At 35.3% G+C, this 23,162-nt stretch overlaps 1 protein-coding gene across 3 annotated transcripts in view; it reads right to left on the reverse strand.

Moving 5' to 3' along the window:
- Positions 1-2,298: 2,298 nt before the first annotated feature.
- The window catches only part of PARP8 (poly(ADP-ribose) polymerase family member 8), a 182,599-nt gene continuing 161,735 nt past the window's right edge, over positions 2,299-23,162 (reverse strand). For all 3 annotated transcript variants that reach the window (XM_053590897.1, XM_053590890.1, XM_053590904.1), the window contains 11 exons: positions 22,596-22,721; positions 21,525-21,590; positions 18,811-18,878; positions 16,908-16,956; positions 15,646-15,758; positions 15,357-15,429; positions 13,951-14,020; positions 11,792-11,865; positions 10,621-10,690; positions 9,705-9,789; positions 2,299-2,674 (listed from right to left, as the gene is read on the reverse strand). In XM_053590897.1, coding sequence (XP_053446872.1) covers positions 2,572-2,674; positions 9,705-9,789; positions 10,621-10,690; positions 11,792-11,865; positions 13,951-14,020; positions 15,357-15,429; positions 15,646-15,758; positions 16,908-16,956; positions 18,811-18,878; positions 21,525-21,590; positions 22,596-22,721 — 897 coding nt within the window. In that variant the 3' untranslated portion in view covers positions 2,299-2,571. The remainder of the gene's footprint in view (positions 2,675-9,704; positions 9,790-10,620; positions 10,691-11,791; positions 11,866-13,950; positions 14,021-15,356; positions 15,430-15,645; positions 15,759-16,907; positions 16,957-18,810; positions 18,879-21,524; positions 21,591-22,595; positions 22,722-23,162) is intronic.

Here is a 23,162-nt window from a genome sequence, read left to right on the forward strand (position 1 = left end):
AGAGCTAATAAATTAAGGTGTGGTTTCCCCCACTTCAAGAATGAAAATAAATGACAGCCTTTCCTCTGGCTTCACATCTAGTAGTAACAACTACACAATTAATAAAACTATTACAAAAGTCAGTGAACAGATTTCAAATGATTTAAAAAACAATACAATATGAAATATTTAGAATCATCAAAAATTCAAAAGGTAACACTTTAGTGGCTGACTGAATCAAAGCATGGTTAACTCTCTCAATTTTAAATCTCTCAATTCTAAAGACCTGCTTAAGAGTTTTGGAATCTTGATATTCATTTACTAACAGTATTCAATGAAATTATATGTTTTAGAAATACAGATAAGCATCTTCATCAGTATATTATAGCATTCTTTATTTCAGACAGTTCAATTATGTGATGGACTCTGCTTAGCATACTTGCTTACAAAGGTTCCAATAAAATTTTTGGAAACAAAATCTGTCATTCTTCATTGTAATAAAAGTCAATTAACAGTCATTAGAAGACATCTTATTTTAAAAGATGCCTATTGCTCTGTTATATTTAGTAGGTACTGACCTATCAACTACTCTTCTTCCTTAGGTGAATCTGCTTTTATTCTTGACAGTAGAAGTTATAATTATGCCACTTTCCCGTCACCTAACCAGCCTCCTTAGAGTCTTACAAGTAATCCTTCTAGTTCAGATTCTAAACATTATTCCTTAGAGATCATCATTCAACTGCTAAGACATAATGGCTTAGGTCAGTGGCTTTAAAATTGCTTGGGGCACTCTGCAAGTGTGTTTCCAAAATCTCTACCTCCAAATCCTGGTATTAGATCTTCATATTCATGTCATGTGTAGGATGCCCCATGAAATTAATTTGAAAAAATATTTCGTTGGGATACTTTGGGTGTCTTGGCAAAAAGAAGCAAGCGGTCCTCTTGTTCCACACTAAGTCACAAAACACTAAAAAGGATATACCTTGGCCCTACCGTGCTACTTAATAATATATCCCTCATTCTAGCTCACAAGTCAAAACAGATCAATGTTTGAAATAGACACTCTCAAAATGATATGTCTCTACCACTTCAAGCCTATTTTTGCACAAATAAGCAGGAAATCAATTATTTACAAGCTACTGAAACAAATGGTTAGTAAATACTTTCTAAACTGCAACCCTTAACAATGTGTATGACCTTGTTCTCACCTTCTTTGCCAAAGGAAATAAACACAGAAGTATCACATTATACTTGCAAATAACTATACATTTTTATTTTTTCTTTCTGCATAAATTAAAATCAGATACGAGCTTTGATTTGGAGTTTGAATAGAGTGGCAGGCTCACTAATTAAACTGCTTTCATGAATGGCCTTATTTCAAAGACATCATATGGAAAAATAAACACTGTCAATTAAAACTTAAAATGAATAAGAATCTAGGACTCAAAGAAGGAGAAACGATTTTGATGAGCATGTGACTCTTAAAAAGGAAATGCTGGAGAGCTGGTGTTATTGTTCTCTAGAAACTTATTTGTAGTCTTTTAATATAAAAGAAGCTTCAAAGTTTATGTTCTTTCTCAATATGAAAAAAATAAGCAGAGGTACTAGATGAACAAATATAAAAATGCTGGTGTGGTAGAAATAAATTTCTTAAATGTTCCATTGCAGTAAATACTGTTTCTTTCGGTTGTGAGGCCTTCCCTTTAAACATTTGAACACAAAATCAGTCTACCAGGGACATGTACACTCCCCAAATTGTGACTTTGAAATAGCATTCTAGAAGAGCTGAATTTCTTTATACAAACAGAAAAATTGTCTGCCAATATTATCCATGATTGAATCGTGATAAATTTGGTTTAAATTCAAATTCATATAAATTCATATCTCGGTTTAAATTCAAATTCACTGCTTGCTGATTACTATCTTCTTTTCAGTAAGGATAGAATTGTTAAGCTAACCCATCTCTGACCAGATACACATGTGTGAATATACAATAGTATATTCACAAGCAGATATTCCGATGCATCAATCTATAGGCATATTACATACTTTTGGGCAAAGCACTGCTTCTAAGACCTAATTGTTTATGTATAAAGGAAAATAGGACATAAGGGAACATATCTCCCCAAATATTTGAAGGTTCATACTACCAATTATTTAGCACATCAGAATGTGCAAACATTATACTTATTGCAAAGTATCTGATAGATTTAGACAGCATTAAAAAATGTACTCAATTCCATTCAGTAATCTAAAATGTCGGTATATTATACCAAATGTCCAATTAAAGAGTTTAATATAAAAATATCAGCACAAAACTGTTTTTTCAATCTGTTTATTGTATGACAGCCCAAACTTCAGTTTAAGTGCTGTTTTAATTTTATTACTAGATTCCATAACCCTACAATTGATGAATTTGATACCATTTTAGGTATTTAATGAGATACTTAGAAATATTAAGAAAAAAATCAGTATTCAAAGGGTTAACTTTGTTGATAATAACAATAAATTATTTTATTATCTTCTTCAGTTCAAAATCCAGCTTTGAACCCGAGGAAGGCTTTCAATTCATGTTAATTAAATGATGGTCCTTTAACCAGTAGCAGTTTGATTACCAATTACTCGGAGGATCTCCTTGTGAATGCCTCCTTCTTGTGTATTAATATTTGCATCTCCCACTTGGCCATCTTCATAGCTAAAATACAAAACAGAAAAACAGAAAAACATTTAAAAAGATGTCGGTATTTAAAACAGTTTAGAAATGTCATTTGATCCTAAAACATAGCCCAAGAAGAACCCAAAGCAAAGGATAGAGCTATTTTTCTGCTGCATTTAATCATGTGCTGTCATTACTGAACACAGAACAGCCCATCACTCCACACCATGCCTTAATTTGCCCCTGCGTTCCATTTTAATTTGTGTAACCCCATGTAAAGCTTTGCCTGACTTGCAGGAAGCTCTGCTGTGTCTTTGACCTTGCAAGCATTTCCCTCAGCAGTCGCTATAAAGCCTAATTCGAGAGAGTTTAACAGCTTCAAGAACATGTTCGTTAGGTTCTGGACTTCCTAACTCTTACTTAAATAATTTATTTTCCGACCGTTGACACTCACTTCACTTTCTAACATTGCTTGTTTGTGGTGCCTGCTTTCTACAGATTATTCAGCTCTAATCAGGGCTGCAGTTTCCTCTCATCACCGGTTGCTCTATTCACTCTGTTTGTATGTAACACATCCTTATTTATGTTGGTACTTCACATAACTGTGTAAGCCTGCTGAGTTTAGATCAGCTTTAGAAGTGAAGATATAACATTAAAGGGCAGTGATTATTAAGCTCTTCAGAAAGAAATAATTACATTTTAGTTGATAACTCGGATCTTCAAATAAACCTACTTGGGCAAAAAAGAATTTCCCAAGAATGAATTTTCAAACTTGCACAATCATCCACACAGGAGAACAGGTGACAAATCAATTTTACTTCATAAAAATGGCGTCAAGACAGAAGCATGAGAGAAGTGGTAATTACTTGAAAACCCAATCAGAAGTGTAAGTACAGGGTCTCAAAGGTTAATACTAGCCACTCTCCTTTTCCTGAAACAGCACAATATAGGAAAACCAAACAGATGACACATAGCAATGGAACTTTGCTCCTTACATAATCTATGGTTAAACACCAAGCAACTGCATTTGTCCCAAGTCTAAACTCTCAACTAAATAATCCGAAGTTGTCTGCCAACTTGGCTAATTCTTATTATACAAGTTTGCTCTTTTAGATAATCTCTGGAAATCTAAAAGTCCTGAGAAACATGGTGAAACATTATCCTAAGAAAAAGAATGGGACGTGCGGTGCACAGCCCACGCACTAATACCCTCTCAGGAGATCCAGCACTAAGGACTATGTTATTACTAAGATTACTTCTCTGTCTCTTTCTCTGCACTCTCATCTTTGGCTAACATTTCAGTCATGGTTTTACATGTGACTCACTCCTCAGTTTCCTCTCTTCTCATGACACGCAAAGTCAATTACTTCAGCCTCTTCTGGTTTTAACTGTTGCCAACATGCTGATTCCTAAAGCTCTACCTTCAACCCTTACATCTTTCCCTAACTTGCCCACGGATACCACCAATGCAGTCTATTCAAAGCCCAACTAACTTTTGGACCTTTTTGTTCTATCCACATCTCAGTTTGTTGTACCCTTATTCGACAACACAAAACTTCATTTTTGGTCCACTCTGTGACTAAATCCAATTAATCACCAAATTATCTTACTTCCATTTTCTTAATCCTTTCTACACAAGGCCATTTACCTTTGCTTAGGTCTTCACTGTCATTCCTCTAAATGAGTAGCTTTTAAGTTAAAGGTAATACATTTTGAAGTTAATTAAGTTGTCCAGACTAGTATTTTGAATGACATTAGAATAGAGTAAAAAAGAAAATGCTGTCCTCACAACAGAAAGAAAGCACAGTTGTTTCCCTAAGTCATGATGTCAGAAAAACTGATCTAGACTGTCACAGTAACATTTTAAGCAGTATTTCTGTCTCTACATTTATCTCCAACATCCTTAGTACAAGACCTGTTTTTCACCTTGTTCAAGTGATATAAAATTCTTCCAGCCCACTTACAGAACAAAATCCAATGTCCTGGCCATACCAGCCCCTCCCTCCCCAGTCATGTCCTGTCATCACCCTCCCAGTCAGCAGGTACACTGACACTTAAAAAGCATTTGAAGCTAATGGAAAAGAGATGAGACTCACATTCTTTGAATAACTGTAATAACTTAAGATAAAAAAGAGCACAGGGTGAGGGGAGAGCAGAGAGAAAAAAGGGGAGCGAGAACAAGACTGAGAACTAGAGAGAGATTTAAAGTATTAAAGAAAATGCCTATTTTCCCACTGTCCTCCAAACCTACCAAGAAGCACAAGAGTCATGGTATGAAGAACAAAACAGGCCAAAGGCAATCAGGTAAAGCACATATGGTAATAAAGAAAAAACAAACTATCCTTGAATTTGGGTGACTGGCAAGGCTTAGAAATGAATTGCTGGTTGCATTAGGGTACTTACTACAATAACACATAGAGAAAACTTCACAATTGTTTATTAGCGATGGAAACGCTAGGTTGTTAATTTATCAGCAAAGTTCACTTATTTCCAAAAAGCAACAAAATTAGAGGCAAATCTGCTGTATTTTGCCACATATAATCATAGTGTGCTCCTGTGGATAATGTGCGCCCGTGTTTTTGGCTCTAACTTTGAGAAAACAAACTTCTACTTTTTTAATTCATATTTTTATTTGTTTATATTTAGGTACTCGTTTTCTGTTTTATAAAGAAATCTTAGCATTTATTTTTCAACATACCACGATACAAACAATTTTATGTAACAGTTTATTTCAAAACACAAGAACAGATAGACGGTACGAGAAACGTCAGGTCCCAGTAACACACACACTAATATCTATGTATAATGTGCATCCTTATTTTTCCCTCAAAAATTTGTGGCAATTGTGCAGTGTTCATGGCCAAACACGGTAGAAAGCATGATACCAATAGGAAGATGACACGTGTGGTGGGTTTTTTAGCAGAATGGAAAATAAAAACACCTAGTAAGAGACAAAAATTACTCATATTCCTGGAAGTATAAAACGATTACTAAAATTTTAATGAAAAGTAAACCAGTCCACTTAAAAAATATGAGACAGAAAATAAGATAATAAGTGGAAATTGACTGTCTGGAAATCCCTTAAGAGCACCAGGAAAATTTTATGGATAAAAACTTTTGAAAGTATTAACAACCTTTATTCTCAAACCGATAAAGCATCTTTTGTGAGAGTTTTTAAGACTGGCTCAGGAAAATTTGTTTCTGTCTTTTTTTTATCTGGAGCCCAGAAACTATAGCACTGTTTTTTCATCAGCAACAGAGAAGAGAAACTCATTGCAGACTGAATAATATCCAGCCTTGTCCAGAATTCCTACAGCGAACATGACGTCCCAAGTACACTGGCTACTTCACAGCCCGTGCACAATCTCTTCATTAAGTGAGGACGGCTAGTCTTTTATTACCATTTTTATTCAAAATGTATTAAGCGCTACTACATATGCTGTTATCGTGACATCCCCGTACATGAACAGAATCTGTCCTTTACTAGGTAAGAAAAAGTTATAGAAATAACTGTAGAACAAGGTAGTCAGAGAGGTTCAAAGACAGGGTGAGCAAAGTTCGGGTCCAGAAGGAGCCCCGGAAAAGACCATGTTAAGTCAGCCTTGAAAAACAGGCTAAAAGCCAACTTGAGGAGGGTCAGTCATTTGGACTGACAGAATAAAGGCACAATCCTGGGAAATACAACTCCATGCTGTTTGCAAGAAACAGCTTCAACAATAATTTTCCTCAACCAGTGGTTTAGACCTGTAACTGAAGTATGTTGTAGAATGCCTTGTTTTCATTTATAAAAACAGCTTATTTCCCCCCCAAACACTATTGGGAAATTAATAAGACCATAAATAGTATGATCTTGGAATTTTATACGCATCGAGAGGTAAGCTATACATCAAAAGATTAATCCTGGTTCACTCTTAAGTGGGCAAAATACAGGTCTGAACAATTCTTTTCACCTTTGGTTTATCTTCAATTTCTGAATATTGAACAGGTATATAGCCAGTGTAAATAATGGTAATGTAGGTTGAGGATCATGAAGAAATTAGAAGCAGGAAGAACTGTTCATGAACTCTGAGGGAAAGAATAATGTATCGGTAGAAATAGATACTGATGAGAGAAAACTGTGAAAAGATAAAACTGGTGAATATAGTGGGCAAGGGAAAAGAGACTGAAAGCCACAGCTCAAGCTTCCCATTTCTCTGACGAATAAAATTACTGTGTAGGTAGGAGAAGTTGGTTAAGGAATTTAAATCACAGGTTCCAATCTGTACATAGTGATTTTACGGCATCAGTAGACTCTTTGAGGGCAAATACTCAGCAAGCAGTTATCATGTGGACGTTCCCTTCATCCCTACTTCCGTATCTTCTGCCATTTTGAAAATAGCTATTTTTATACACATATATGAGCCTTAATTGCCCCTGTACACATGGTCCACGGATAGTAATGTAACCAAGTTTTAAGTACTAGAAATTGGCTAGGATCTGTTTTAACATCTGACCTATTACATTTTGCCTAGAGCATTTACAGTTAATTAACGTTCGTTCATTTTGGAATTTTCCAATAAAATGTTTTCAAACTTCTCATTCTCCTTCCCCGTCCCCCTGATATCCTCTTTAAACTTTTATTTTCAATTTCTTCTTATGGACCAGTCTCTCCCCTAAAATTTCTTCCCAATCTTTCTCTCATTCTATGTGTTTACTTGTTGGAAAGAATACTAAATGACTGTTTTATTACCTCAACTCTGGAAATCACATTAGCATGGAAGTTATTTTAATTTTTAATGTAGTCACCTAATAATAGACAAAAAAGGAAACTATATTAACATCCTAGTCATCAGCAAAAACTTTTAACATCAGGGATCACATTATGTATTAAAAAATTAAAATTAATAAAGGATAGAAACTGAGTTTTTGGATGATCTTCATTCTCATCAATTTATTCTTTTTCTAGATGCCACCACTCACTAGGGGGTCTCATCACTAGTAGGACTCTGTGTTCTTATCTTTTATACAGAAAGAAAGTGATGGTTGTAATTAGAATGTACATTAATTAGCAAATGGATTCTCCATTTGATGTGTTTTGAACTTTATCAGTTTTCTTTAATGAGTCTCTTCTCTCCTGAGGGTGAAAAGAGATGAAATCTCATTTGTGTTCATAAAGCAACGAAAATTATTATCTTAATTTAATTTTTTCCTGCATATTATATGGAAAGTATCTCAGTATACAGCAAGTGTTTTCTTCAGATGATTTTTTTCCTTAATTTTTCTTGTGAAATATATCCTTTTCTCCACTAAATATGCACCCCCCCACAAACATATATATACCTATAGATATGTTTTATGTATAATTTTTGTAAAAGAAAGAATACTGGAAATAGTACTCTCTACTTAAATATCCAGGCTTGTTTATTTAGTGCAATAGATTTGAATTTTAGCAAGATGCTTAAGGAGTAGATTAACTGACTTGATGGCAGGCTAAAGAAAAAACTCTAAAGTTACTTTTCTTGCAATCAGTGTAACCTAATTCTTTGTACCCTCAACAAATCCCAAATGACAAAATAAATAAATAAATAAATAAAGTTACTTTTCTATTAAAATCTCAAGGTCATTCAATAAAATAACCGTGAATGGAGGTTTCTTGTTGGAAGGCTGATTCTCCAACAGTAGGTAACAATCAAGATGGCTATGAAAGAAGACGGAAAAAATATTTGATGTGTCCTTCAGCGAAGACCTGCCATTAAATTAATCTCCATAATGACCTTAAAAGGTACTGCATGCACCCAGATGTAGGAGCTTCCCTACCCCCTTCATTTGGCCCCAGGAGGCTGACCTGTAAGGAACTGTCTGTAAGCTCCACTGCCCTCTAGCTCCTGGTAGGGTATGGCCAGGGGGATTCCTAACAGGACTATTTCCAGTTTTTGTCCTGATGGCAAGTGAAAAAGAAAAAAACTCTCAAGTTACCTTTCTGCTAAATCCTCAAGGCCATTGGATGCAATACCTGTGACTGGAACCTCATGAACCTGGGAGCGCCTAACAGCTCCGGTACTAATAGATCCGGGTTACTACACGGGACCTTCTTTTGTCTTATAACAATACTTCTGTAAATAATCTACCTGTAGATAACAAAAATATATTTTCATAGGTCACCTGTTTTCTGCTAGGTTTTGATATAGGTGGGCATATTATTTTCATTTTACTGAAACTTAAGAGAGGTTATGCAACCTGGCAAATGTCACCTAATTACTGTTTCAGCCAGGACTCAAAACAGTCTGATTGAAAGCAGGGCTCTTTCCATTATTCTCCTTGCTGCCTCAACGCTGAGAAATATCTCTATAGTGAATAAATATGTATCATAAGAAAGTCACACTTTTCATACCATTCAAAAGAAAAGTAGGCAGTTGTACGTTCCGCTGTGAATAGTCTGTCAATAAGCCAACAGATCAAATGCTGAGCGCTCAAGCTGCTATGAATATGCAGTCTACTGAAGCGTTCTTGATGCAGTCATTTTGACATGACTCATAAAGCAAGCCAGTTCAGTTTTTCAGCTTCTTTTTAGAAAGCTAAATAAAGTACAAAACATATATACTCAACTCTCCCCTGAAATCCTTTCTGTGACAAGATCATAGAGGAGGTGAGATCAGCAAGGGAAAAGGACTGGGAGCCGAGGGGCAGGAGAGAAAATCAGACCAGTCTATTGTGCCCATTAATTAGGAATTAAAAATGCTTTTATATTTTAATGCAGCTCTTAAGAGCTTTGCCAATAAAAAACCCACATCAACATTAAGTATCTGTACATACACACAGAGGGACGGCCAGAGAGACAGGGGATGTGCTCTTTAGTTGTAAGTTATCAATTGTTCTCATTTAGCTCTTCTACGTTAACACGTGTAGCATTTAACCATCACTTTGGTTTTTACGGCTTACTGAAAATAAACAAAACCATTACGCTAATGTTAAACTCAATCACCCATCTGCTATATATCGGCACTTAAAGTTACCAAATAAAAATGCAGTCACTACGACATCTCAATTGTGGAGAAGACAGTAACATACGAACGTGAGCATTTACACTTACACAAAAAAGAATCGTGTGCAGACATGATCGGTATTTGGGACAACCCATATCTCTCCATGTTTGTGCAGGTCAGGTGAGGTGATCACTGGAATTGGAAGATAAAGTTATTCTAAAGGAATACTAGTTTATTCCAAGTTACTATATCCCTTTTCTTCAAAATCTAAAGCAAAACTGCATGGATAAATAAATATATAAAAAGTGTTTTACCATATTGCCTATCAAGAAATGTAAACACAAACAATGAAGGCCACAACTTTACGATCTGAATAAAGGAAGCCAATCACTGTGTATTGTCAAAAGCAGATGGTTCTGACTTGAGAATGATTTAGACAGCAACGCAGCACCTCTAAAACCATCAAGTGTTGAAAATATAAGACAGTTGACGATGGCTACTGAAACTCATAACACAAGAAGAAAAGGTGGACTTTTAGCCAAATACAAGCCTTAAAGAACAAAGAAAAGCATATGATCTTGGAAATCATCTCTCAATTTTTCTATGTTCAGATGGAAGAATAATTGCAGTGTAGAAACAGAAAAACCTAATGGGTTATCTTCCGAGTGCCTGATTTCTCTTTGAAGTTTTTCATGGTATTATATATTTAAATACCAACTGAAAGAGGAAGGCAGCACATTAACGAAAGAGGTAAGCGTTACTCGATCAGAAAGATATAATTACCATTCTGAAATATCTGCCAGGAATAAAATATATCACTGTGTGAATTCTTGCCAATTCTGCAATTTGGTTTTAACCTTTATGATCTTTACTGTACTTTCTTTCCATTTGTGCCCTTCAAGATGATCGTGAGGAATAATCTTTCACTACTGCACCATAATCAGGCTGTAAATAGACTTGTTTTCTTAAACACGGGTAAGATAGAGCAATAATACTATGAGGTTTGTAAAACTTTCAACTTACCTTCACATAAGGCTATGCATTTTAAGTTACGGCTTTGCAGAAACTGGGACTGCTGTCCTTTTTTCTGTGACTGAATTCCAAAAAAATTTAAAAATTAGAGTAAAAATGGGCACTCCAGTAAAAAAAAATGTTCATTTATGAAAAAATAATAGTCACTAAAATGGCTCCTAACTAGCCTGGCATCATTATCTTTGCACTCTCTTTAATATCAAGCTATTTTTGTTGTATCATTTAATTTCTGTACATAATCATTACTGAATTACTCTCAAGATGAGTGAACTAAAAAAAATGCTAAATTAGAGTTCAGTAATCTCACAACATAGAATTAGAACTCAAATTTATTTTTAGTGGAAGCCTGGCCTCTTTAAGATAAACAAAATTAAATATGCATGATCTTTTCAAACATTAAAATCAATTATTCCAGATGAAATAACTATCCAAAACCAACCCATATTGAGTTTCATTTACTCATTTAAACATTTCACGTAGAAAATCTGATTCTAGGGCGCTTTTGTTTTCAGATACTAGATTAGTTATGTATGTCTTTTAAACTTAAAGTCACATTATTCATCAGCTAGATTTTTAATTTGCCCAGAACGTATCTGTCTTCTCTGAAATAATGTGGGATTTGTGGTCATTCTTATCTCTGCCTGAAATGTTCTTTTTCCCAGAGATCCACATAGTTCGTGCCCTCACCTTCTATGGGTTTTAACCCAAATGTTACCTTCTTAGAACTTCCTTTTCTGTTCATCCCACTTAAAATTCCTGCCAGTTCCCTCTTCCATCCTCCAGCATTAAACATCTCTTTTCCCTTATTTACTTTTCTCGTAATATCTACCACCATCTAGCATGCTATCACAATACGTGCAAATTGTTTATATCCCCTCGGTAGAATACAGGCTCCAAGAAGAGTATGTGTCTAGTTTGTTGTTACTGTACGCCAATGTCTAGAAGAATCTCTGGTATTATAGTGGGAGATAAATATCTGTTGAGTAATTATTATATAGAGGGGCAATTTAGTTATTACATTTTAGGGTTTTATTCTTTTATGACTAATGACCACTTAAAATAACTTTGCAGATTTAAAAAGCCTGAGTATTTATTGAAGTCCTGCTGGCTAATGAGGTCACAGCTGGCTAATCAGAAGCAGTCACTCAAGTTGCTACAACACCTGTGATGAATTGCTGCTTTTACTGCTGGAAGCTGGCTCATCCTTGGCTGATACCTTCTGCTTCTTGTTCATCCCTGAAAACATGAGCAAAATTATAATTTAGGGACAAAGCTTTCCGATAAAGCTCAATGTGCAACCTATCAAAGGTTTGACTGTATTAGGCCAGAGACAGTCACGACTGGTTGTACCCTGGACACCTGAGGTGGACAACCAGTGGGTTCCAGAGGTCCTAGGTGTGTTACAAGTCATAATCCCAGTCTGTAATTGTTTGCATTGAAAGTAGAAATAGGAACTTCTCTTGCATAAAATAAATATAATTAGACAATTCTTAAAACTTGGTTTTGAAAGGCTTTGGGAATCTTACTATTTCGTTAGGAGGAGAAAATAAAGGGTGGGAAATATGAACAACATCGGAAAAATGATTGACATTATAATTTAACTTCGTGAATTGCTAACATACGGTCATTTCTGTGTAGAACTCATTATTTCTCCTAATTAAGAAAATTTATATAAATTCATTTGTCTGTGATATTCACATGTCTTCACTTACTCTGTAAATTCCATATTTCTTACTGTAGAAGATTTTAGACAGAACTAAAATGCGTATCTGTCTCTAAATAGGTAGATTTGTATCTACACTTTATTAAAACGTACTCATCTATTGTCACATCAAAAGTTAAGATCCATGTTGATTTTTGTGGTTATTTGCAAAGCCTGTTTTCCAGTATGCAGAGCATGCTTATCCACCCCTTTCCAGGTCCGACCTCCCCCAGAAGGTGCAGTGGAGGGTGGTGTCTGGTTGTGGAGCAGACCTGGGATCTCAGACACACAGTTTCCATTTGCAGAGGGGTTGCTCTGCTCTCTCCACAATTTCAGCCCTCAAAACCACTACACGAGCTGCTCCTTACTATAGTGATTCTGATATTATTTTCAGATCACAGCCCTTCAAGAATTTGATGAAAGCTGTGAACCCTCTCCCCAAACAAATGCACACAGATAAAATTTTATATCCACCCATAGTTTGTACCTTCCCTTAATCCTTTTCACAAACCAATCGAAGTAGTCTATACACCAGTTTGCCCAATAGAAAACCACAGTGCTTGAGGCTTTGTTATGATTTTTCATATCTGTGCTGAGGAAGTATTTATCTATGTAAACTGTTTCTTTAGTTTGTTATTTTGTTCTGTATTAAGAACATTTAAGAGTCTGATTTTAATTGTTTTCTCCTTTAAACTATGTTATTCTGTTTCCTATTTCTATTATATTTCCTATTATTTATTTTCTTAGCATTATGTTACCATATTGTATTTTTAAAGATCACTGGAACATTTATCAATATATATGACTTGCCACTTTTTCATCAAGAGACAGAATCGAGGTCTCTCTCACCTCTGCTCCTTCATGAGATGGACCCACTTCCAATTCTCTTTGGAAGTGCTTAAAACTTTCTTTTTGTGGGTTTTAAATAAAAAATTTAGGGTCCTAAATAAAATCTCTGTGTAAAAAGAGAGACAGGACCTAATTCCTCCCAATTCTCAAATAAGGAAGAGCTTGTATCTGTTTAACCAGTCAGCAGTGTACCCGGGAAGTAACACCACACAACTTCAGAAGCTGGGTCACAAAAAAGCCATACCAAGTCCACATGAGCATATACTCTCAATTTAGTACAAAATAGTATTTTCCCATGATCTCACCAAAATACTAAGAAGAAGGTGTCAATAAGGATGAGTTTGAGTGTTTTTTAACTTCTAACTTTTTCATAATGTTCAAAATTTCTTTATGGATAGTATAATAATTCAGAGATAAGGAGCTCCTATGATATAGAATTACACTGAATGATAATATGTAAGTGTGCTTCTTGTGCCTTAAAATGTATGTTGTTTTGCACATACTTAGTCTCAATATTTATTTGTAGAAGGAATAGCTGTAGAAATATTTAAATAAAGTAATTTTTTTTTAAATCGACAAAGCATATACTCCATCAGGGAAGCATTATGAGTTCATTCTAACATCTGACCTTTGTTTTTGCTTCTGGAACTTATCATAAGAATGTAATACACAAATACCTAATAAGCGTCAGTCACTCAATAGAAAACTGTCCGACAATAAAGAAACATAAACCTAATGTATTTCAAGCTAGAAATAAAATACAAGAGTACCTGAGTAACCAAATGATATGCTTGACATTGGACTAAGATAGATTCCACTTCCATACATTGCACCGTGGAGCTAAAATGGGAAGAGATGGCGAGAGAGAGGTCAGCCCATGTGTTAAATGCTAATCTTTGACAAAAGAAGGCAATCAATTTCATGTTGGAACATTAAGTCTTAGAAAAATGATACCACTCCTACTCCAGGGGCCAATCTGAAAACAGTACTAATATCCTTGTGCTTAAGGACCCTTGCTAAATGTTTTCCACCCTACTAGTGATAAAGAGAGTCATGAAGTACAATAAAGTACCCTGGTAGGCTTTTGCTTTAATAAATCTAAAATTCTACAAACAGAATCAAGGTTGAAGTACACAGGAAAGCATTCTGAATAAGACTTACTCACTATTATAGTATAAAAACAAACTGTCCTACTCAGATTTTCATTATACAGGCTGGCCATAATTGTCTATTTTTAATTGCACAAGAGTTTTATGGACACCCTATATAATACTGTCATCCTATGTTTTCTTATAAATTATTCAAGTTACAGGAGTTCTATCAAATGAAACTCTTTAACTGGTCTAAGAAACTACTCAGAACATTAAACTTCTTTCTCATTACCTCTTTGTTCTAGGTCCTTCACACCCTATTAGTGTGAACTAAATACTAATCCAATAAACATAAATCTCTGGACATTTGTATTTAATTCAATCACCTCAAGTGTTAGCATATTTGAGATTTAGCTCAGATGGTTGGGTCGAGCAACTCATGTCCTGACGTCCTTATTGTTGTCAATGAAAAATTTATCTGTCTGCAAGTGAAGTAGAATGTGCAAGATGAAAGACATAAAGATGAGGACAGGACCCACAAGCCCTGCCACTTCCAAATACAGGCTGAAAGCAGGTGTCAGATGGCTCTTTAGTACCCAGTCTCCACTTTGCTTATTTTTACACTTTGTTATCTGCAAATACCCACACTGAAGTCCAGTACTTAAGACATGTACGTTGGATCAATGTACAGAATACTGGTATGGTTTTATTTTGTGCACAATAATTTTTTCTACTTTAAAGTGTGACTTTTACTGTTTTCTCTTAGAAAACTCAACTTTTTATTTTCATTGCATATAGATCAATTTTGCTTCAGTTCTTCTGTGAAAACACACTTATGCTTATTGGAAGTTCCATACAATATTTTAGGTTTTTTTTTCTTTTTTGGCCGGGGCTGAGTTTGAACCCGCCACCTCCTGTGTATGAGCTCGCGCCCTACTCCTCTGAGCCACAGGGCGCCCTCCATACAATGTTTTAAAGCTCATGTGTTTCCTTTTTCTGCAAGTGAAAACATAACACCAGGATTGCTCACTGAACCTCAGTACTTGGGGATAATGAGGTCTTGCTTCAGCATTCAGAAAATGTACCTGCAGTCGTGTATTAGAAGCAACAACCAGACCGTTTCTCAGGATGGAGTGCCAGTTCTCAATGTGAGAGCCACTATAAAAACAGAGGAGAAGGAAAAAGCAAAACCAGAAAATCAATGATCTTTTAAAGTGGTCTCCATAAGTAGTTTTGAGTTTCCACTCAGGCATTACGTAATTTAGACTATTGAACATAAACAACCAAGTACTAACAAAGAATGTTTTCTTCCCCGCGCATTGCTAGAAAATTGGTGGAGCATATCCCCATTAACGTGAAGTGTGATTAACTCACTGAAATGCGAAGGTGCTTCCAAAGAGTTTTTTAGCAGCTCTAAAATTGGATTCTTTGGCTGGTGGACTGCTGAGAAGGAGGAACTGATGGGGAGTGTGCATGAACTTCAATTGCTGCCATTTAAAATAATGACAAAGAAAAACATGTCAAATTTAACATATAAACAGGCTGATGACAATTTCAAATTTTACTGGCTTAAGAATTATCCAGTTTCAGATTACAGTAATTTTATGCTAATCATCCTAATAGGGTAATTCATATATTTTTTAAAAATCCTGCATAAATTGTAAGTCACATGGAATTACAAATATAAAAGATTATTCCTTAAACTATTGGGAAAGGAATAGGAAACAGACATCCAAAGCCATTTATCTTTAGTTTTGGAATACAGTATGTAATCATGTTCAAGCAGATCTGTCTTCTTAATAACATTTATTTTTTAAGACTTTCTATTATTGAATTCCCAAAGTATACACTAGCAAGTGGGGAAATATTCTGGAGTTTGCTAAGCATAAAAGTTTAAAATTTTAAAACTGCGAAAATTATTATTATGCGTTATTTGCACGTACGTATAAAACTGGAAATGGCCTACATTCAAATAGTTGGTCACAGAAAGAGATTAAAGCAGAACTATTTGGATTACTAGCTTGACAAATTTTTCTAATTGTTTCCCTTTTACTTAGGAATACCGTTACACAGAAATATAGTACATAAAAATCTTCATGTTTATAGATTCACAAATGAAGAAAAAAAGATTTTAGGTATTACTCTAAAGTGACAATCAGAAGTAAAATCAGAATCTATTAGCTTTTTTTTTATTATTTTTTTCTATTAGCTTTTTTAAGTAAAAAAAATTAAAGCTTATAAGGATGAAAATAAATAAGGTATCTGGAGGCAGTATCTTCTCAGACTAAAAAAAAAAATGAAAGTGATAACACAAACTGACAATGATTCAAAGTACATTAATTTTCTTCTGGTCAATCTCTAGATAATATTTTCTATTACTTGTGGAATGACTAAATGATCTTATATTGCTGTTCTTATATATTTAAAAGGTCCGGCCAGCACCTGGATATAAATTTGATATCTTAGAAAGGTTTGGAGCTGCTGCACGAATGGCAATTTCAAGCTGAAGAATTAGACTTAACCTGGGTCTACTTCAATTTTTAGAACGGCTGCCTTAAAAATCACAGGGGTCAGTTCTCCCAACAAATAGAGGTACTCCTCCCATTTCTGTATGCGTATGTGAAAAAACAACTTACCCTATTAACTGGCAGTTTCACAATATGTGACCTATTACTTGATATAACCCTGAAATTAAAATGATGCATCAGTCACAAATATATACCAAGCATATTTAAAATTTTTCATCTAAAAAATAAATAAATAAATAAATAAATAAATAAATAAATAAAAAAAAATAAAATTTTTCATCTAAGTTGGCAAGCGATTGAAATTTATTTTTATGTGCTACAAACTAAACATGGTAATAATTTTATTTAATTATGTAATTTTGGTTTGTTTTCTGAAACAATCTAAAGAGTTTATGTAACAACAAAAAAGATAACATTCTAATCTAAGAAAATATACTGGAAAGTAGCTCCTTAAAACCTAAAAGATATACAGTTTTAATAAGCACAGCCTCAAATATAAGCAGAATGAACATTTATGGATATACTTTTGAATAATGATAATCTAAATATAAACATCAGCCGTTGATTCATACGTCTGCCTTTTTCCCCTCTCTCTACATTGCCGAAATTAGGAACAAGCTCTTCTGGAGACTCTTTTTCTCTAACGTGTGAGGATCTCTTTAAGCTCATGTATGCAAAGATTTCTATACAAAATTCAACATATTTAGACACTACAGTTGAAAAAGAGTAAATCTGGGTATTTAAAAGCAGGGACCGTTTTATGCTTTTCAATGGATAAAATAATAAGTAGGGAAAAGTGCAGAACATTTCGTTAGACTCTCTTTTCCCTGAAAGTAGAGTGACAAACGTGCTGCAGGGGATCATCACAAATGTTTAAAAGTTAATCGTCAGCCTGACTTCAAGGAGAAAAAGAAAGCAATTAGATAGGTGAGATTTTTACCTTCTATTTGAGTATGACAATGAGAAATTTTTAAAGGTTAAAATGGAAATTATGTGTTATTCTATTGAATGCGTCAGAATTTTAATAGCCCAAATCATGAAAGACACAGAGAGGAAGCCTTCTATACCTAACTTTTGTCATAGTTTGGTAGACTGAATTAAACATCTATTATAACTGTTGGACAAAGTTAAGGTTTGATAGCAGATTAAAGGATCATCATTAAGAATCTTCTGCCCCCCTTTATACACTTTTAAAACTTCCTGGTTGTAGCATGGAATAATTGCTCATCCAGACAAATCTCTTATAACCCTTAAATCCCACACTCTCTAAGCTTTCAAAATGATATCACAGACATGTCCACAAAACCCCTTGTAAATTATGGTGGAGTAGATACTATTTACTTCATTTTGCAAGTAAGAAAATAAAAGGGCAAATTAAATTATTTCAAGTAGGAGAGGGCAAATTATTTGAATTGGGCATTATAGCAAAGTGAGTTATCAAGCCACCTCTCCAGTCTGTAGTCTAGCCTTCCTCCAGATCACCGGCTGGACTAATGGGGTCTCTTACCAGACTCATTGTGAAACAATGTATCTTCTGCAGTGATCGATCAAAGAGTTAATCAAATTTATACTGTCCTTGTTAAAAGAGCAAAATATACAAAGCATACTTTCAATTAGAAAGATTTTCAATCACAAGGGTTGAGCTAGTGAGTGCTATCACTTAGTCCTCATTGGACTAGACAATTAAGTGAACCAAAACTCCTTTACCATGCATGTAGTTTAATCACATCTTTTACAACTACAGGCAAACTGCTGTCAAACGCATTGCGTATATATATCCCTGTTAGTGCATATGACAGCATTTTCTTCCCTTTTTGATGTACACATTTTAATTAAAGTGAGAGTCACTAAGGACTCTTGGACTGTAAAATCACCAGGTCTCATAGGCTTGTAGAATTATGTAGCATTGCAGGGCTTGCAAAATAGGATTTTTTTTTTCCTTTCTTTCTTAAAGCAGGCAATAAAAAAAAAAAATGCTGTTTTCATTAAGAGGGAAACTAAAATTTTATACCATTGCAGTAGGGGATGAGCAAGGGGGTCCTGTTTATCCATCTGCTTCTTGATTTCCAGATACGGTGCCTGGAAAAAAAGCCATTATAGTCCTTGATTTTCTTAAACTATTCATCTTTTCCTTTTTTACAAAAGGAATATTAGGCTGAACAATATGCCCAATCTAGTCAAACTTGAAAACCTGTTGACTTGGCTTGGGAACAGCAACAATTACCCTAGTCATGGAAACTATGAACCTCCGTGCTCCACAAAGGACTTGCTCACACGCTATGTTAAGATACTTGACGTTTAGCCTGGCTTCCATTTATCTCAGGTCTTGTCCTTAAGGGTAATCTCTCCAGGCCCACTGGTGAGTCTCTTCATTTTCACAAATTCCCCATCTCCCTTCTTTTTTCCTCACTTCTTCACTTCCCCATATCCCTTTTGTTTCCTCTCTTTCTACCTTTAAAAACCTTGGTTACCTTTGTCTTTGCTGGAGCTGAGCTCAGATGATACGGGAGCTGTCTCTATGCAGTTCTCTACATAGAAATCTGTCTTGTTACCTTTAAAGTCTCCTGTAAAGTGTCTCTTTGACAATGACCATTTTTAGGGGAATGCAGGGGGAGAGGGGAAGAGGGCCTCCCTTTGTTGCCCAGAGTGGAGTGTAGTGGTGTCATCATAGCTCACAACAACCTCAAACTCCTGGGCTCAAATGATTCTCCTGCCTTCAGTCCTCTGAGTAGCTGGGACTGTGGGTTTGAGCCACCATACCTGGCTAATTATTCTATATTTTGTGAAGACAGGGATCTTACTCTTGTTTAGGCTGGTCTCGAACTCCTGACCTCAAGTGATCCTCCTGCCTCCTCCTGCCTCAGCCTCTTGGAGTGCTAGTATTACAGGTCATTTTTATTTAACTAATAAAATATATGATAGCTATTACTCATGCTGCTCGTATCTGAGGGTACATAGAAAATTGGAAACAATTTACATAAAAAGAACCCTTCTCTCAAAAGTATTTAATGGAATTTACCCAGATAATTAACCATTCCATAGGACAAAGAATAATCTCTCTATGACAATTCAGGGCCATCTTTAGGGTAGTACATTCTAGAAAATAGGACAGCATAATGTTATATTTATTCAGAGAGGTTTGAAGAATTTGATGCAATCCAACCTGACAGCATCCTATGAAGTCAGTTGTCCGAGGCTGCAGTGTTACTCTTTCCACCTCAGCAGTGAAGACACTGAGGCACCAAGCAATTCACCAACTTGCCCAAGGTCACAGGCCACATTCATTGACGACCGGTTACACAATTTTGGCCTCTAACTTCCTAGGCTGACAACCGTCTACATGCCTTCTATTAAAATAGCTTACACATGACCCAGAATAAAGGAAGCAATTTTTGGCAGAGAGCTGATTCCACAGTCAGAGTTTATAGCTATTTTTGAACCCAAGAACAATCAGGGCCTAGGGTATAGTATAAATACCCTATACCAAAGTCTTTTTCATGTCTTAAAATGTTTATTTAACTTTGCATAAGATAGTGCTTTAAGTCCTTTTTTCTTCTGAAATGGAAATGCATTTTATTGTTTTCTTTTCCTATACAAACAATGAATGCTTGTTTGAAAAAGAATTCAAATAATACAGAAAGGTACAGGCACAGAAATACAAATGGAAGAGACGGTGTTTTTTAAGCAAATAGTGGCACTTGTGAATTAAAAGATCTCTTATTTACCAACTGTCTGACACACACTATTTGTTGAATGAATGAGTATCTGACTACAAAATAAATAATGATCAAAAGAATGAAAAATCAAAATGGGAAAATGTAAAAATGAACTTTCTGAATGCTGTCTTCAAGGAGAGATGATGCTAGGAAAGGAGGGTGGGGAGTGAGTGGGGTAGAAACTCAGTGGGCCTTGTGACAAGAGGATTCATTCGGCTTTTCCTTCCCCAGGGAAAATAAGTGACCCAGGGCAATAGTCATTATAAGCCTATAAGGCTCTCTAAGGCTCTCCAAGTCCTTCAAACCATTATATGTACACATAATGTGTGTTGATGTCAGTTTTGGATTATTAATTTCTACTTACAATGATGAGTTTTAAACCTCTCTCTAATTCTTTGGCAGCAGAAAGGCCTCAATAATTCAATAGCATGTACTTTTCCAAGTACTGGACTATAGCCCAGGATTGTGTCAGATTTTCATAACAAACCCTGATCCTTATTCATCAAATTTTTCCACCATACCCTCCCTAGTCACCAAAACGATACACTCATACTCTCAGAGTGCCTGGCATCTTCCAAAGTGGTTTTGAGATTCTGTGTTATAGATCAAATAATTTAGCAAAATTTTGATTTTAAAGAATATTTGTTTTTTGATTTTAAAACATGTTTTGAAATTGCTACTATCAATTAAAATTGACATTCTAAGAAGATGGTGGCAGTTTAACCTTTCCCTTAAAATATCCAGACATATCCACATGTACTCAAGGCTCTTGCCTGAGTTTGAGAGCACAGTATTAGGATTATAATTATGTACTTACTGTCCCAAAGTCACAGTGTCAGCAATGCTTATGAACTGTTGTAATTTAAACACATCCTAATAAAGCAAAATTCTTAAGATGATTTTAATTATACCCCATGCAATACAAGAGTCTACATTTTACCACAAGGCTAACACTTTAGTAAGACATTTAAAAAATATTCGGTACAAGACCAGAAGATAATATGCTTACTTGTGTCATTTCTCTGATAGAAGTTATGCTATCCAGTGCTTTCATCACTCGATCATAGTTCTTTTTCTGTTTAATGGGAAAAAAATTAAAAATCAGTATTCACTTCTAAAGCTCTGCAAGTCTACACGTCACCAGAGAAACACAGTATTTCTGTATGCCAATTTTTCCTCGGGGTCAATTGGAAAGCAGTAACTATTTTGTGTAAATAAAAGGGGAAGACTCTAATAAGATGCCCCAAGGACTTAAGATTTATAATGTGAGTCAGGAGGAAGGAAAGCAGACCGTGCTACCGTCCTTACATAACTACACAAAATCACATTCAGTCTACTGGGCAAAACATCTAGAAATCAGAAAAGATTTTGGACTCCTGATTCAAGATTTTGCCCCTAAAACACTATACAATAATGAACAAAGAAAGCACAGAATCCTTCCAAACACAAACATCCACTTCAAGTCTCACAATTGCTTCTATTTTCCCTCAATTAGAATATGGCTGACAGTGTGCCAATGACAACATACGCTCGTCCAACTGATAATTCACTTTTCAGCATGATGTAAGTATGAGCACTGGTACCATTTAAGAAGTAAGGAAAGTTATTCCAAGGAAATTTTATATCGTTACTTCTATAAAATTATTTCAAGATGAATAGTAATAGAAACCAAGCAATCTTAGGTCTTACGCAATTTGAAAATATTGTTATTTCAGAAGGATTCTGCCTAATCTTCATGACTATTTATAAAATTGTTTTCGTAAGAAATTCTGGTCCATTAATAATATGAATGCAACTTTCACTAAACTTCAGACAGCTGAGAAGGGAGAAGAGGAAACAAAAGAGAGGGTTGAGGAGAAAATACAAAAGAAAAAGGAAAACTTGTCCTTCACCCGTGATCTTTAAAATTAAAATTAAGTTATATAAGTCAAAAAACCTCCAAAAATATACAATAAAACTAAAATAATCATGGATATCGTTGATGAGAAAGAGATCTAGATAGAAGAAAGCTCATGAGACCGAAATTGCAATTCCTATTAAAGGCGGCTTTGTGACTGGTGTGCTAAGGGTCGCCACTTACCCTGGGGTTGAAGGCCAGCATCTGAGGGTCGTTAGGGTCCACCACAGAGGGATATGGCTCGAAAATGACAACTTTTCTAGGAGATTCCAACGCAGACCTACACATGGATACTAGCAGATCTACCACCTGGAAATACACACACGAGACAGTTACCATCTTTCAGGTTTTAGCAAATGCTTTACTCTCCTTCTTATGGTGGCATAAAAGTTACTTAGGAAGACTGAGGACTGCTACTTATCCCTCAAATCTGCAAATCATGACTTCAGAGCAAATTTGAACCAACTGACAGCTAATTCAAAATAAATATGGGCTGCCAGTAATTACTCACATTCCAATACCTCTTTGTCATAAGCACATAATATTTGCTAGCTTTGTTCCGAGACATAGAATCAAACAAGAAACAAAACCATCAGGTCCTACCCTGGTATGTTTATAGTCTATTGGGGAAGGTACGGAATAAAAAGCCAGTTATTCAAATATATGCTTCAATTAAAATTTCTGGTACTGTTCAGTGCTACAAAAATAAAGCAGGCATGAAAGAATAATGCAGAAGGGGGTGCTATTTTC

The sequence above is a fragment of the Nycticebus coucang genome, chromosome 1 (assembly GCF_027406575.1).
Source record: "Nycticebus coucang isolate mNycCou1 chromosome 1, mNycCou1.pri, whole genome shotgun sequence".
NCBI classification, from domain to species: Eukaryota; Metazoa; Chordata; class Mammalia; order Primates; family Lorisidae; genus Nycticebus; species Nycticebus coucang.